Here is a 12,400-nt window from a genome sequence, read left to right on the forward strand (position 1 = left end):
GCATGTCATGTTAAACATACATTATATCTTTGTTAAGAACAGCAGAAACTGATCCAACATGCCCCAATTTCTCCTTGTTTATCTGAATGCAAGTAGCTACCCCTTTGTAACCAAAGAGTCAGGAAGTGTATCTGAAAGTGATGCAGGTCTGTGGTGGATATTTTTCAGAAACAGACACAGGAAACAATAACTAAAACTAAAACCAGGACAAATTGAATCTTGACATTTGCAAAATCATAAATAGCACTCATTTAGTGATCTTTAATTCCAAAAGGCAATCACTACCTTTAATGTAATGGTTGCACAGGAGATACTGTGAGCAGTGTCTAAGTACATAGCTTGTGCATCTTATTAACACAGGCAGTTAAAAACGTCATCCTTTGAAGCAAGTGGTCGTATACAGTCAACATCATATACATTATAATAATCTGTAATACAGCATGCCTTCTTGTTCCATGTCTTAGTTTTCTTTGTAAGCTTTGCATTTTTGTATCACTTGGAAGCATTTTAAAACACGTTCTTCTTGCATTGACACTAGCCTAGAGCTTCACTTAATAATGTGAACAGTAAGATAAGACAGAGTGCATACACAGATAGTGACTACATTAACATGAGGCTAGGAGCGGTGTTTAAAACAGTATGCGCATCATAATATCACAGTATGATTTAAGCACGTTTTCTTTTTTCCCCTTAAAAGGTACACAGTGAGTACGAGACTATTTTATTTTTGGGGGAATATTATTTGCTCAAAGAGCCAATACGATGGCTGAAGCTGCAGCCGATGCACAAGTTCATTAAGATGGAGTACTGGCAATGGCCATCAGATGCTGGCTGCACAAAAATCTCCAACTGCATAGAATTTCATTGATAATGTCCCAAACTGTCCAATCCCATGTTTTTCGCATCAAGATTGATTCTCCAGAGCTAAAATCCTTCCTCCTGTTAAAATCCATCAAAAAGGTATTAAGGCTAGAATTGTATGTTTTGGACCACATTTACTCGTTTGACAGGTGTCACAGCCTATCAGGTGTGTCAGTCCTGGTGGATCCGTGTTCCACTGACGTCCATCCATTTGAATTTTCCAGACTGCAGGCGAGGGGGTAAACCCAAGTCACATCAAGATCTGTAATGTCACTGCCACAGACAATTTACGCCTCCTAAATATGTTCGTTTAAGGTACAATAACAAGGGCACAATGCACACTGACAGTAACAGCAGTCCCTTTTATACTCTCAAACCCATCGTCTCAAACCATGTTTCATGGAGAATATGCAATAGACATTCCTCTTTCATTATGGCTCTTCTTCCATTCTATTTTCATTATTTTTCATTGAGAACAGGTATAGTTACTGACCCCTCATTCAATACTTAGGAGACAATATCAGGCCCTGAGATAGTGTTAAAAGAGGTCAGACATTGTACAGAGACAATGGCTAAGGTTGGGGATCATGCACAGACAACATGTGGCATGTTTTTAGTCACATTTAAATGCACATTTTAAGAATAAATTTTTTGTAGGCAACATGACAACTAAAAACACATAAAGTCAGGCCTTTATGTTTTAATGTTCCACACAGCATTTTTTTTTCCGTTTTCATATTTATTATGCTTGAGACACAGATGAAGTCACAACACCAAGTTGTACATCTGTGTGTACACATAAGACCTCATTTAAGACACCTCCAATTCTGTCACTGACATCCAAACCTGATACTTTCATCACACATCTAACAGTGCCAGTTCTGTTTTTAAGTCTAATTTTTTAATGCTAACACTTTTGAATCTGGAGAGTGATCTGCATCAGCTTATTTTTACAATTTCGCTGGTTCTTTACAAACCACATCTGCATGGTTGGACACATTGGTAATTGCTGCCATGTCTAAATGTTTCTGGATCATTTCTAAAAGCTGGGCCCCATGTAGATGGTCAGAACAGTTTCTTGTAGCTCCGCCCATGCCAAAACTTTATATGTTTGTTTATATTTCATTTCAAATTCAAGTGAAAGTGCAGTGTACAAAAGAAACAGTGCTGACTAACAACTTGTAGTTGTATATGACATGAACTGTATACTAAGACAAAACAGAAAATACTTAGTGAACACTCCCTTTCCCACTTGGACAACTGAAATCTCTCCATGGGATACGTGTGTATCTTTATAGATTATAGCTGAGTACAGTACAATTGAGAAAAACAATGGACATAGCTGACAACTTTTACTATAACTTAACAATCATTTGTCAAAGAACAATGACAGAAACCCTTCCAGATCTTGATTTATAGAAAGTAACATCTATGCCTCAGATCCATAGAGCCCATTGAATATGTGACCATTACTGTATATATCAAAAAGGAAAGGTTCTGTCCTTGCTCAAGCACACACAGAAATAAGGGAGAGGCACTAATGGTGGTATTTAAAAACCCATCTGTAGGATCATGCAGAGTCTATCTTAATATGGAGATCTGTATCATGGGTTTTGTCATCCTCGTTCTCTTTGGTGTGCTCCTGTATAAGCCCATTTTGCGGCTTGCAAGCTTCCACAAACAGTGGAAAATCCGACAAACTGGTGTTGCATTCCTTGTCTTCGTTTTCATCCTCTCCTTCATCTTTTCTTCTTCCTTCATCTGTCGTAGGTATGCTGCAGTCAAAAACAGGTGTGCTGTAACCGTACGCTTCACTATGAGGCCGGCGAGTTTCATCTGGGATGTTTTTCTTTAGGTCTCTATTCCTGTTACGCTTGGCTAGCTTGGTGACGGAGCCAAGGCGATTAAAAATGTTGTCCTCAGACATGGTTTGGGAGCTGGAGCGTCGGTCACACTGCTCGGCCTCTCGCAGTCGAAGGTTGTTTAGCTTAGTGTCGATACTTTCCTGGGAAGAAGTCTTATAGTTGTTGGCATCCAGACTGTTGAAGATGGCACGCCGTTCTGGGGAAAGCATGTCCAGGGACACAGCACGCTGGTCCAGGCCTAGCTGCCGTCTCTCCATGCTTCGGATGGTTGCAGCTCGCTGTAACTTGTCGTGGACTTCTATGCTCATGCGCCGGCGTGTCTCTCTGAACTCAGCTCGAACATTTGCTTTCCACTCAGCTGCATGAGCTTTGATCTCTCCAACCTCAGGAAAAGAATATTGTCAGATATAAGGTTTAGTAAATATACTGCACTAGGTTCCCTTTACCTTATTGTGTGCACCCCACCTGCAGAGCCCCTGAAAACAGAATGTCTGTTTTCTTATCACATGGTAATCAGAAACATACTTCTCTGAGTACTTGGAACATGGACAAATTAGATTAGATGTTAATTCAAAACAGAAGGGATTCTCACTGGACTATGTCACCAGTCAGAAATAGGTTGAACTGTAAGGATGAATAACTTTGGCAGGCAAAATCTGACTAAATACAAATTAATGTATATGACAGAATAAACAGCTGTATAGTAAAATTATGGCAACTTGGTGGTACCCAGATTAGAGGTTTGATGTGAAAACGTACCTCTTCTTTTGTCTTTTTGGACAGCACCCTCAGCCAGTCACTGATCATGTTCAACACTGCAGCAAAATAAGCCAGGCCACCCAAGATCCAGAACCACACTAGCGGTCTGTACCACTCCCGGTACTCAATTCTCCGGTCTCCACCTGATCAGGAAAAAAAAAACCTCCACTTTGTAACTGCCTGCAGGTGTCCTCTCCCGAACCTTTCAGGGATTGAAAGGGGGGAATTCATGTATTTTGTTTTATCTGTTTTGTTCTGTAGTCACAAATTACATCAACGATTTTTAATGGTGAACACAACCAACACAAGCACAGACAAAAACATAACTGGCATAAGTATTTGTTATAGGAGCAGGTGTTGTTTTTTTCTTTATTAGGAAATGTCACAACAGGACCGAGGCCTTCATCCATTACAGGTAAACCTGTCTTTAATGGAGAATTGAGATTTCAGTCCAGCGCTGATTTTAATCTTTGCACAGAATAAAGACAATGCTATCTGACAGTTATAAAATATGTTGAATTACCAATGTGCAGAAGACAATTTACATACTGTTACTAAAAATTGTGGTTGTAAAGCAATCTACATATAAAAACACCAAAGCAGTGACTCAGTTACTCATTACAGTACTTCAGGCTTCCCAAAGTATTTGGAAAACTAGGTGAAGAGAGGAGCTGAGCTATCGCTTGATCACCACTAAGTACACCAAGTGAAGGTGTACTGAGAGCATCTGGCAGAGGCTTTGGTCCACGAGATCTTCGATTCCAGTCTCCAGGAGTGCTTCAACAGCACTCCTGGAGGGAGTAACCAGATGGTGGACAGTGGAGTTGAAGGGAGCTGTCAAGCTAAAGCGTGAGTCCTAAGAACAAAGGCTTGGTTAGCCTGTGCCATTCCAGGAGGCAGCTGACAGGTACTGGCAGGCCAAGCACAGTATGGCTCTGGCAGTAGCCGAGGAAATCTTTGATCCAGGTGCAGGTGGCATGGGGGATGTGGAAGTGGTCCAGTTTGGTGGTGAGGATGTCTTTTATAGTATTGAACACTGAGCCGTAGTCCATGAAGAGCATCCTCACCATAGCTCTTTCTGTCTGTGAAGGTTCTCAGTCATCCAGGTTATCGTAGTCAAAGGAGCTCTCATCAGAGAAGCTTCTTCAGTTCTGAAGAAGCTTCTCGGATGAGAGGAGAAATGTCTTCAAGCAACTCAAAGAAGTCCAGACGCTTTTCTTTGCAAGCTCCTTAGACTATGATGGCCTGGATGGCTGAGAACCTTCACAGACACATGTCAAGTGCATTTATACACTCTGAATATAAACAATACTATGCTACCCAAAAGCACAATGTACATTTGTAGATGACACTATATATTTATTTATTCTTTTTTTATTCCACTGGTTCTAAAGTTGATCTGGCCTAGAGTGCTTTTGAAATATTTCAAAATTCTCTGATGACAGATACACTTATGTTAAACTCTGCTGAGTGTTAAAAATACTCAGGACCCTTGTTGGATGATAGACTCACTTTTAAAATCCAAGAGGAACACCCTACAAGAAAATTAAAGATGAAAATTGGATTTTCATATAGAAACAAATCTTGTTTCTCATTCACAAGTTGTAAGATCTTGTCTGTGCTTGATTATCGGATATTGTTAGTGGATTACCTGCTTTAGATTTATCCAAAACAACCTAATTGTTGGGTGTGGTGTTCTGTGTGAATAACAGAGTGTGAATGACGAGGACTTACCTGCCACATAGTCACCTATTCCAACTGTTGTCAGAGTAATGACGACAAAATAGGTTGACTCCAGAGCTGTCCAGCCCTCAATGTGCTTGAAAATCACAGCAGGGATGGTGACAAACAAGATGCAGCCAGCCAGGATAAAGAGCAGCGTGGATGCCACACGGATTTTAGTCTGACTGATTTGGTTTTGTTTATTCTGAGAGGTAAAAGCAGGAGAGGAGAGGGAGAAAGAGAGACATACACATTCTATCAGGAGTATAAGTTATTAAACCAGTCTCATTTTCAGCAGGGCTCTAAGTGTGACTGTGATCTGAGAGGATTTTGTTCCTCATCTCTTCCCACCTTAGATTAAGATGCTTCTCGGACGATGACCTCAGCGTGGGAAAAGGCAATCTCGATGAAAGGGGTGATGCTACTTTTGTGGCAGCATCACCCCTGCTCATCGAGATTCCTCGTTCACCTTTTGGTTTCCCGTGCATAGTCCGTGAATAGTCATAGTCTTCCCGTGCATTTGTGTGGCTTATATTCTTCACTTCTGCCAGCCAGCCATCTGCCATTAAGTCCTCCAATGACTGCGTCTCAGGAAACTTCCTAACTTACCTCTCAACATATTTCTGTCCATCTTTGAACTTTGTCAAAAACCTTAAATTGTTTCATGGACAGATATATCCTGCATTTGAGTCTGCCCGTTTTTGTGAATCTATTCTACATGGAATAAATGAAAGTATCTTAATAAGAATAAGTTGAAATGATTTTGTAAACCGCCAAACCAACACATTATTGCATAAAACAACAAGGTTTCAACTTTTTTAGTTTAGACAATTTATGTGTTAGGGTCTTGGTCTGTTACCCAGTTATTTTAATTGAGTTTTTTTGGGCTTTCTGGTCTAGCTTTCTTTATGTAAACCTGCGATTCTTGGTTTTCTTTGGATTATATTAATGTATATTTTTCTCTTACTGTATCAATTCTGTTCTTGTTCCCTAGTTTTGTATATTATATTTTCCCTTTTATGTCAAGTCTCCATCAAGGATTTCCCGTTGTTTGGTTATTTCGTGTTTTATTTATTTTATTTATGTTTTCAGTTTTAATTACACTAGTATTGTTTTCCCTCATGAGTTTAAGCTGTGTTCCCAGGTGTGGCGAAGGTGTGGTCCCGGGCGCGGCTGCAGGGGAGGAGTGGTGCAGTGAGCTCAACGGGGCGGTGCTGGAGACGCAGGTGAGAACAGCTGATGGCGTTTGGACTTTCCTTCCCCTTTTATAGTGAGACGGGAGAGGAGCGGAGGCAGAGCTGGAAATCAGCTGAGACCGGAGCTGTCAGACTGTGGACGGTCATAACAAATGAAAACTAGAAATAAACGTGGCATCTGGCGACAAACAACTGTGCGTGTGTGTACGTGTGTGAAGTGCATTTCACACCAGGTGTCACCACTCTGCCTTAACCACCCTTTTGTGTATTTATAGTTGCAGCCTTCCCTTTTATCTTTGTCTGATCAGCTGTTGTTTATCCTTATTTTCACTGTGTTCCTGCTCCCGGCTTTGTACCTGTTCTCATCCCTTCTTAGCCTGTATTCTGCAGTGTAGATTATTATTAGCTCCTGGTTTTCAGTGTTTGACTTAACGTTACCTTTTTGGATTCAACTACTAATCTGATAATAAACAGCTCACTTTAAATTTACCTGTGACTGACTCCACACGTCTGCTTTTGGGTACATGCATCTCTGGAGAATTACAACCCTTAAAAATACACAGCCGCTGTGTATTTAAACTGAACATAAATAAGTAGCATTTGAACAAATTCTACCCAGTGTGTTTCATTTTCATATATATATACATTTCAGTTTTTTATGTTAAACCAAGGACCCCACATGAAAAATATCTTACTGACGGCCATTTCATTTTAAAAGGCAATAAGTTACATAACACAACGGGACCACTGTGACTCACCCGAAACATTTTCTCCACTTTGGCAATGCTTTTGACAAATATGGTACCTAGCTGGTCCCCAACACCTGCGAGGAGGAATCCAAACAGCGGGATCCCAAATATTGCATACAGAATGCAGAAAATCTTCCCTCCCTCTGTGCTTGGAGCAATGTTACCATATCCTAGAGGGAAAAATGGAGATAGAGGGGGCTATATAGATCTACAATATGCAGAAAAAAAAGCAGTTAAGCAGTTAGAAAAGAAGTTAGTGAGACATTCTACTTTGTATGTAAAGTTCATAGCAGGCATTGGGGTGGTTTACTAAAGACTGTTTAAACCCCTAGATCCTCCAGTCTACTGTATGTGTGAATACATGAATCCAGCTTATAGTGTAACACTCGGTAAGTTGGATGAAGTGGGAGAGTCTTCCCGGGGGAGAGAGCAGTGATTAGAGCAGACAACAAAGGACATGTAGATGAAGGGAGTTAAGGAGAGAAATGCAGATGGCAGTGGATTTTGTGAAAATGATGAAAATGACTGTGGTCAACACATACTTTAAAAAGAGTGAGTGACAAGCAGTGACATACAAGATGGAGGTAGCTGTAAACACGCACACTACATCTAATGCAGAAGGTACAATCTGGAAGTGATAAGAGACTGCAACGTGGTGTCAGGGAAGAGTTGCCAGAAGACTGGGAAAGTACAGCTGTAGGGCTTAGGGAAACTACTAGGATGGTGTTTGATGTATCCACTGACAGAGGAACGTGGACAAGGAGACCTGGTAGTGCAATGAAGAAGTTCAGGAATGTATTCAAAGAAAATGTGAGACAGTCAGATGAAGTACACAAAAGCACTGGGAGGCAAGGTGTACAGGAAAAGAGGTGGCAGTGGCAAAGGAAATGCATTATAGTGAGCTGTATGTTAAGGTGGACACTAAGTGTGAAGGACTACTTTGAAGAACTGATGAATGAAAAAAATGAGAGCACAGAAGACAAACGGAGGAAAGTTATTGAATCAGAAAGTGAAGGGGTAAGTTTAGTATGGAGTTAACTTAACTGTGAGGCACCTATGAGGAGAATGAAGAGTGAGTTCGACCAGATAATGGACTGAGAAGATACCTGAGGAATGGAGCAGCATGTGATTGTATTGTATTGAGCTAGGTTAAGAAGACAGGTGACGATCAGTGAGCAGTAGTATGACTTCATGCTGAGAAAGAGCACTACTACCAAGGAGGCTGTGTAGCAGGCAGCAGTAGGACCCAAATACAGGACTTGAAAACACCAGGGTTAAACAACAGGTGGTTTTATTAAACTAAAACAAAGTACAAAACAAGGAAATCCAACCTTCAACCCCACAGGGCAACAAACGGAGATTCAGACAGCATACACACCAGGTAATTAGGGTGATTGGAAACACCAGGGAACATAGCTGATTGGTATCCGACTAACAAGACAGGGGAAGCAAAACTGAATATGACACAAATGAGACAGGATACTATCAAAATAAAAGAGGATGGAACCACACCCACAAACTGAGTCCAAGACTGAAACACGTGAACTTGACACAGATACTGGAGCTAAACAAACATGCACATATGACTGACCGGGGAGACAAAAGCATAGCAAAACACGGAGACTACACAGACTACAACATGAAAAGACACAGAGAGGAGACTAGGAACAGACTTAATTGCCCCTTGGGGATAAATAAAGTCTCTCTGACTCTGACTGCCTGGATACGAAAGTGAGCTGTAATAAAACAAGAGCCAGGAACTAGAAATAATAAACTCAAGACCTACTAATACAAAGATTGAACTTAAATTCAAAGAAGTAAATTTAAAGTCATGAATAAACCCAAAATGCTGTGCTGAAGACAAAGGACCATACCAACTAAATATGCAATATGTGCTTTGAGATTGTTGATGAAGAAGTATAGAGAAGGTCAGAAGGAGCCAAAGTGTGTATTTGTGGATCTAAAGAAAGCATATGATAGGTTGCCAAGAGAGAAACTGCATTAGGAAGTCAGGAGTGGTAAAGAAGTATTTGAGAATGGTGCAAGACATATATGAGGACAGAGAGACAGTGGTGAGTTGTTTACTACAGATAGGGTCAAGGTGGAAGTGGGATTACATCAGAGATCAGCTCTGGGCTCTTTCTTGTTTGCATTAGCGACTAACAGACTGACAGATAAGGTCAGTGTGATCTCTAATGAGAGTAGGAAGCAGGTGGATGAGAGCACGAATAGATGGAGGAATGAAATTTTGTAGAAGCAAGACAGAAGATATGTGTGTGAAAGAGAGGGAAACTGGTGAAAAGGTGAACGAGATGGTAGTGAGGCCTGTTATAGTGCGATTTGGAGACTAGCACTGACAAAAAGACAGGAGACCGAGCAGGAAATGGAGCTGAAGATGGTGAAGTTTTCATCGGGAGTCACCAGAATGGATGAAGAGGATTAGAAATGAGTACATCAGAGGGACGACTCAGGTTGAGGCGTTTGGAAGATAATGTTAGAAAGAAAGCCTGAGATGGTTTAAGCGTGTGAGGGCAGGGATGGTGAATATACACTACCAGTCAAAAGTTTGGACACACCTTCTCATTTAATCATTTAATGGTTTTCTTTTTCTTTTTTTACTACTTTCTACATTGTAGATACTGAAGACATCAAACATATATAGCAAGATATATGGAATTATGTAGCAAAGAAAGAAATGATAAATGCGCCAGATGGCCTGGCCTCTACAGTCACCTGACTTAAACTCATCGAGATGGTTTGGGATGAGATGGACAGCAGAGTGAAGGCAAAAGGACCAACATGTGCTCAGCATCTCTAAGAACTCCTTCAAGACTGTTGGAAAACCATTTCAGGTGACGACCTCATGAAGCTCATCGAGACAATGCCAAGAGTGTGCAAAGCAGTAATCAAAGCAAAGGGTTGCTATTTTGAAGAATCTAAAATATAAAATGTTTTGAGTTATTTCACACTATTTTGTTTACTACATAATTCCATATGTGTTCGTTCATAGTTTTCATGGCTTTCTTGACTGACTGGCATTTGTATCCAGGAATGAAAATGCTGATTTTGTATGGAATTTATCCTTATATGTGGTGGGTTACACGTACACTGCATCCAACTTCCTTAAGTGGAGAGTTATTTCTGTTTACTTTTTTATGTATTTATATTGCCCATGGCTTCCATATGCTTACATGCAGTTATACAGGCACAGTACTGAAGAATCTATTGAAGGATAAACTCTGGTGTATATTCAGAGGTTAAAGGTAATACAATGAACTATGCTTCCCTACATTGGACCATATTAAAATGTTCAGTATGTTCAGTTCAGTCTTTCCAAATTTTTAGTACCTATAGTGGTGATGACAGTTCCAGCAAAAAAGAAGGCACTACCCAGATCCCAGTGGCTTGAGTTGTAGGAGGTATCACCAACAGGATTCACTCCAGCATTCACAGCCTCCACAGAGTGCTGAGAAGATAAGATAAGGAGAGAGAGAGAATCATGAAAAATGCTGACTGTGCTGTGGTGTTGATTCAGCTAAGTCTTCATATTTTAGTTCACTCTGAGGAGACAGGTTACACACAAGTGGCGACAAGAACGACAAGGCAAGACCTAAAAAGGGAATTGTTTTGTAGATTGTGGCACTTCACCAGTCCCTCACCCCGAGCAAACACCAACAGGCCTAAGGTCAGGGAGTCAAAGTGCTACCTGCAGCCTTGCACCCCTGTTGTACCACCAATTCAATTCAATTCAATTCTATTTATATAGCGCTTAATCTAAACAGTTGCCTCAAGGGACTGTAAATAAGGCTACTACAATAATATACAATACAACGCAATAATAGAAAACAGGGAAAACCCCAATAATCAGATTACCCCTTATGAGCAAGCAGTTTGGCCACAGTGGGAAGGAAAAAGAATCCTTTTTAACAGAAAATAACCTCCAACAGAGCCAGGCTCAGGGAGTGGCAGCCATCTGCCGCGACCATTTGGGGGTAAGGGGAGGAAGACAGGACAAAGACATGCTGAGGAAGAGAACCAGAGATTAATTATACCTTTTTAAATGCAGAGTGAAAAAAGGTGAGTGATGAAGACACAGTCTGTACATCTTGGGAATTCCCCAGCAGCCTAGACGTATTGCAGTGTAAGTAAGGGAGGATTCAGGGTCACCTGATGCAGCCCAAACTGGTTTGTGAAAAAGGAAAGTTTCAAGGCTATTCTTAAAAGTAGAGAGGCTGTCTGTCTCCTGAGTTCCAAAGGGGGAACTGGTTCCATAGAAGAGGGGCCTTGAAACTAAAGACAGTGCCTCCCATACTACTTTTAAATACCCTAGAAACCACTAGTAAGCCTGTAGTCTTAAAGGGACATGCTCTAACGGGGTGATACAGTAGTATGAGGTCTTTAAGTTAACATGACATAACTGATTATTTAAAACCTGTATGTGATGTGAAGGATTTTAAATTAGATTGTGGATTTAACAGGGATCAAAGGAAGAGAAGCCAGGATAGGAGAAATATGCTCTCTCTTTCTAGTCCTTTTTCAGCATCATTCGGAGACAGGGTATTTCTAATTTTAGAGATATTGCGCAAATGGAAGAAAGCAGTCCTATTTTTTTAATATGTGCATTGAAGGACATATCCTGGTCTAAAAAACAACTCCAATATTCCTCACAATGTTACTGGTAGTTAAGGTAATGCCATCCAGAGTAAGAATCTGGTTAAATGGACTGATTCTTTTATAGCACTTTTCTACTCTCCTGGAGCACTCAAAGCACTTTATACAACATGTCACATTCACCCATTCACACAAGCACTTTCTTCTATGCTTTGTAAGTGATTTCTACCTAACATTCACACACATTCATATTCCGATGGATGCATCAGAGAGCAATTTGGGGTTAGTATCTTGCCCAAGGATATTTGGCATGCACACTGGGGGAGCCATGGATTAAACCACCAACTTTCCGATCAGCAGATGACCTGCTCTGTCTCCTGAGCTACAGTCACCCCAATGGTAGCCAACCCAATAACCTCAGTTTTTTTTCGTATGTCTTTGATATATTCCTCATTTGTAACCTTCACTAAAGCTGTTTCTGTGCTGTGATGGGCTCTGAAACCTGACTGTAACTCTTCAAATAACCCATTCCTCTGCAGATGATCTGTTAGCTGTTTTGCATCTACTCTTTCAAGAATTTTTGAGATGAAAGGAAGGTTGGAGATTGGCCAACAATTAGCTAAGACAGCTGGGTTCA

General features: G+C 40.7%; 1 protein-coding gene across 1 annotated transcript in view; it reads right to left on the minus strand.

The window, feature by feature from the left end:
* Window positions 1-234: 234 nt before the first annotated feature.
* The window catches only part of kcnk10a (potassium channel, subfamily K, member 10a), a 30,661-nt gene continuing 18,495 nt past the window's right edge, over window positions 235-12,400 (minus strand). The window contains exons 3-7 of the mRNA XM_084952928.1: window positions 10,501-10,618; window positions 7,162-7,322; window positions 5,220-5,412; window positions 3,486-3,628; window positions 235-3,109 (exon numbers count right to left, since the gene is read on the minus strand). Of these exons, the coding sequence (XP_084809054.1) occupies window positions 2,432-3,109; window positions 3,486-3,628; window positions 5,220-5,412; window positions 7,162-7,322; window positions 10,501-10,618 (1,293 nt within the window). The 3' untranslated portion in view covers window positions 235-2,431. The remainder of the gene's footprint in view (window positions 3,110-3,485; window positions 3,629-5,219; window positions 5,413-7,161; window positions 7,323-10,500; window positions 10,619-12,400) is intronic.

This window comes from Perissodus microlepis, chromosome 15, assembly GCF_051167445.1.
Source record: "Perissodus microlepis isolate ML-2025 ecotype Zambia chromosome 15, ASM5116744v1, whole genome shotgun sequence".
Lineage (NCBI taxonomy): Eukaryota > Metazoa > Chordata > Actinopteri > Cichliformes > Cichlidae > Perissodus > Perissodus microlepis.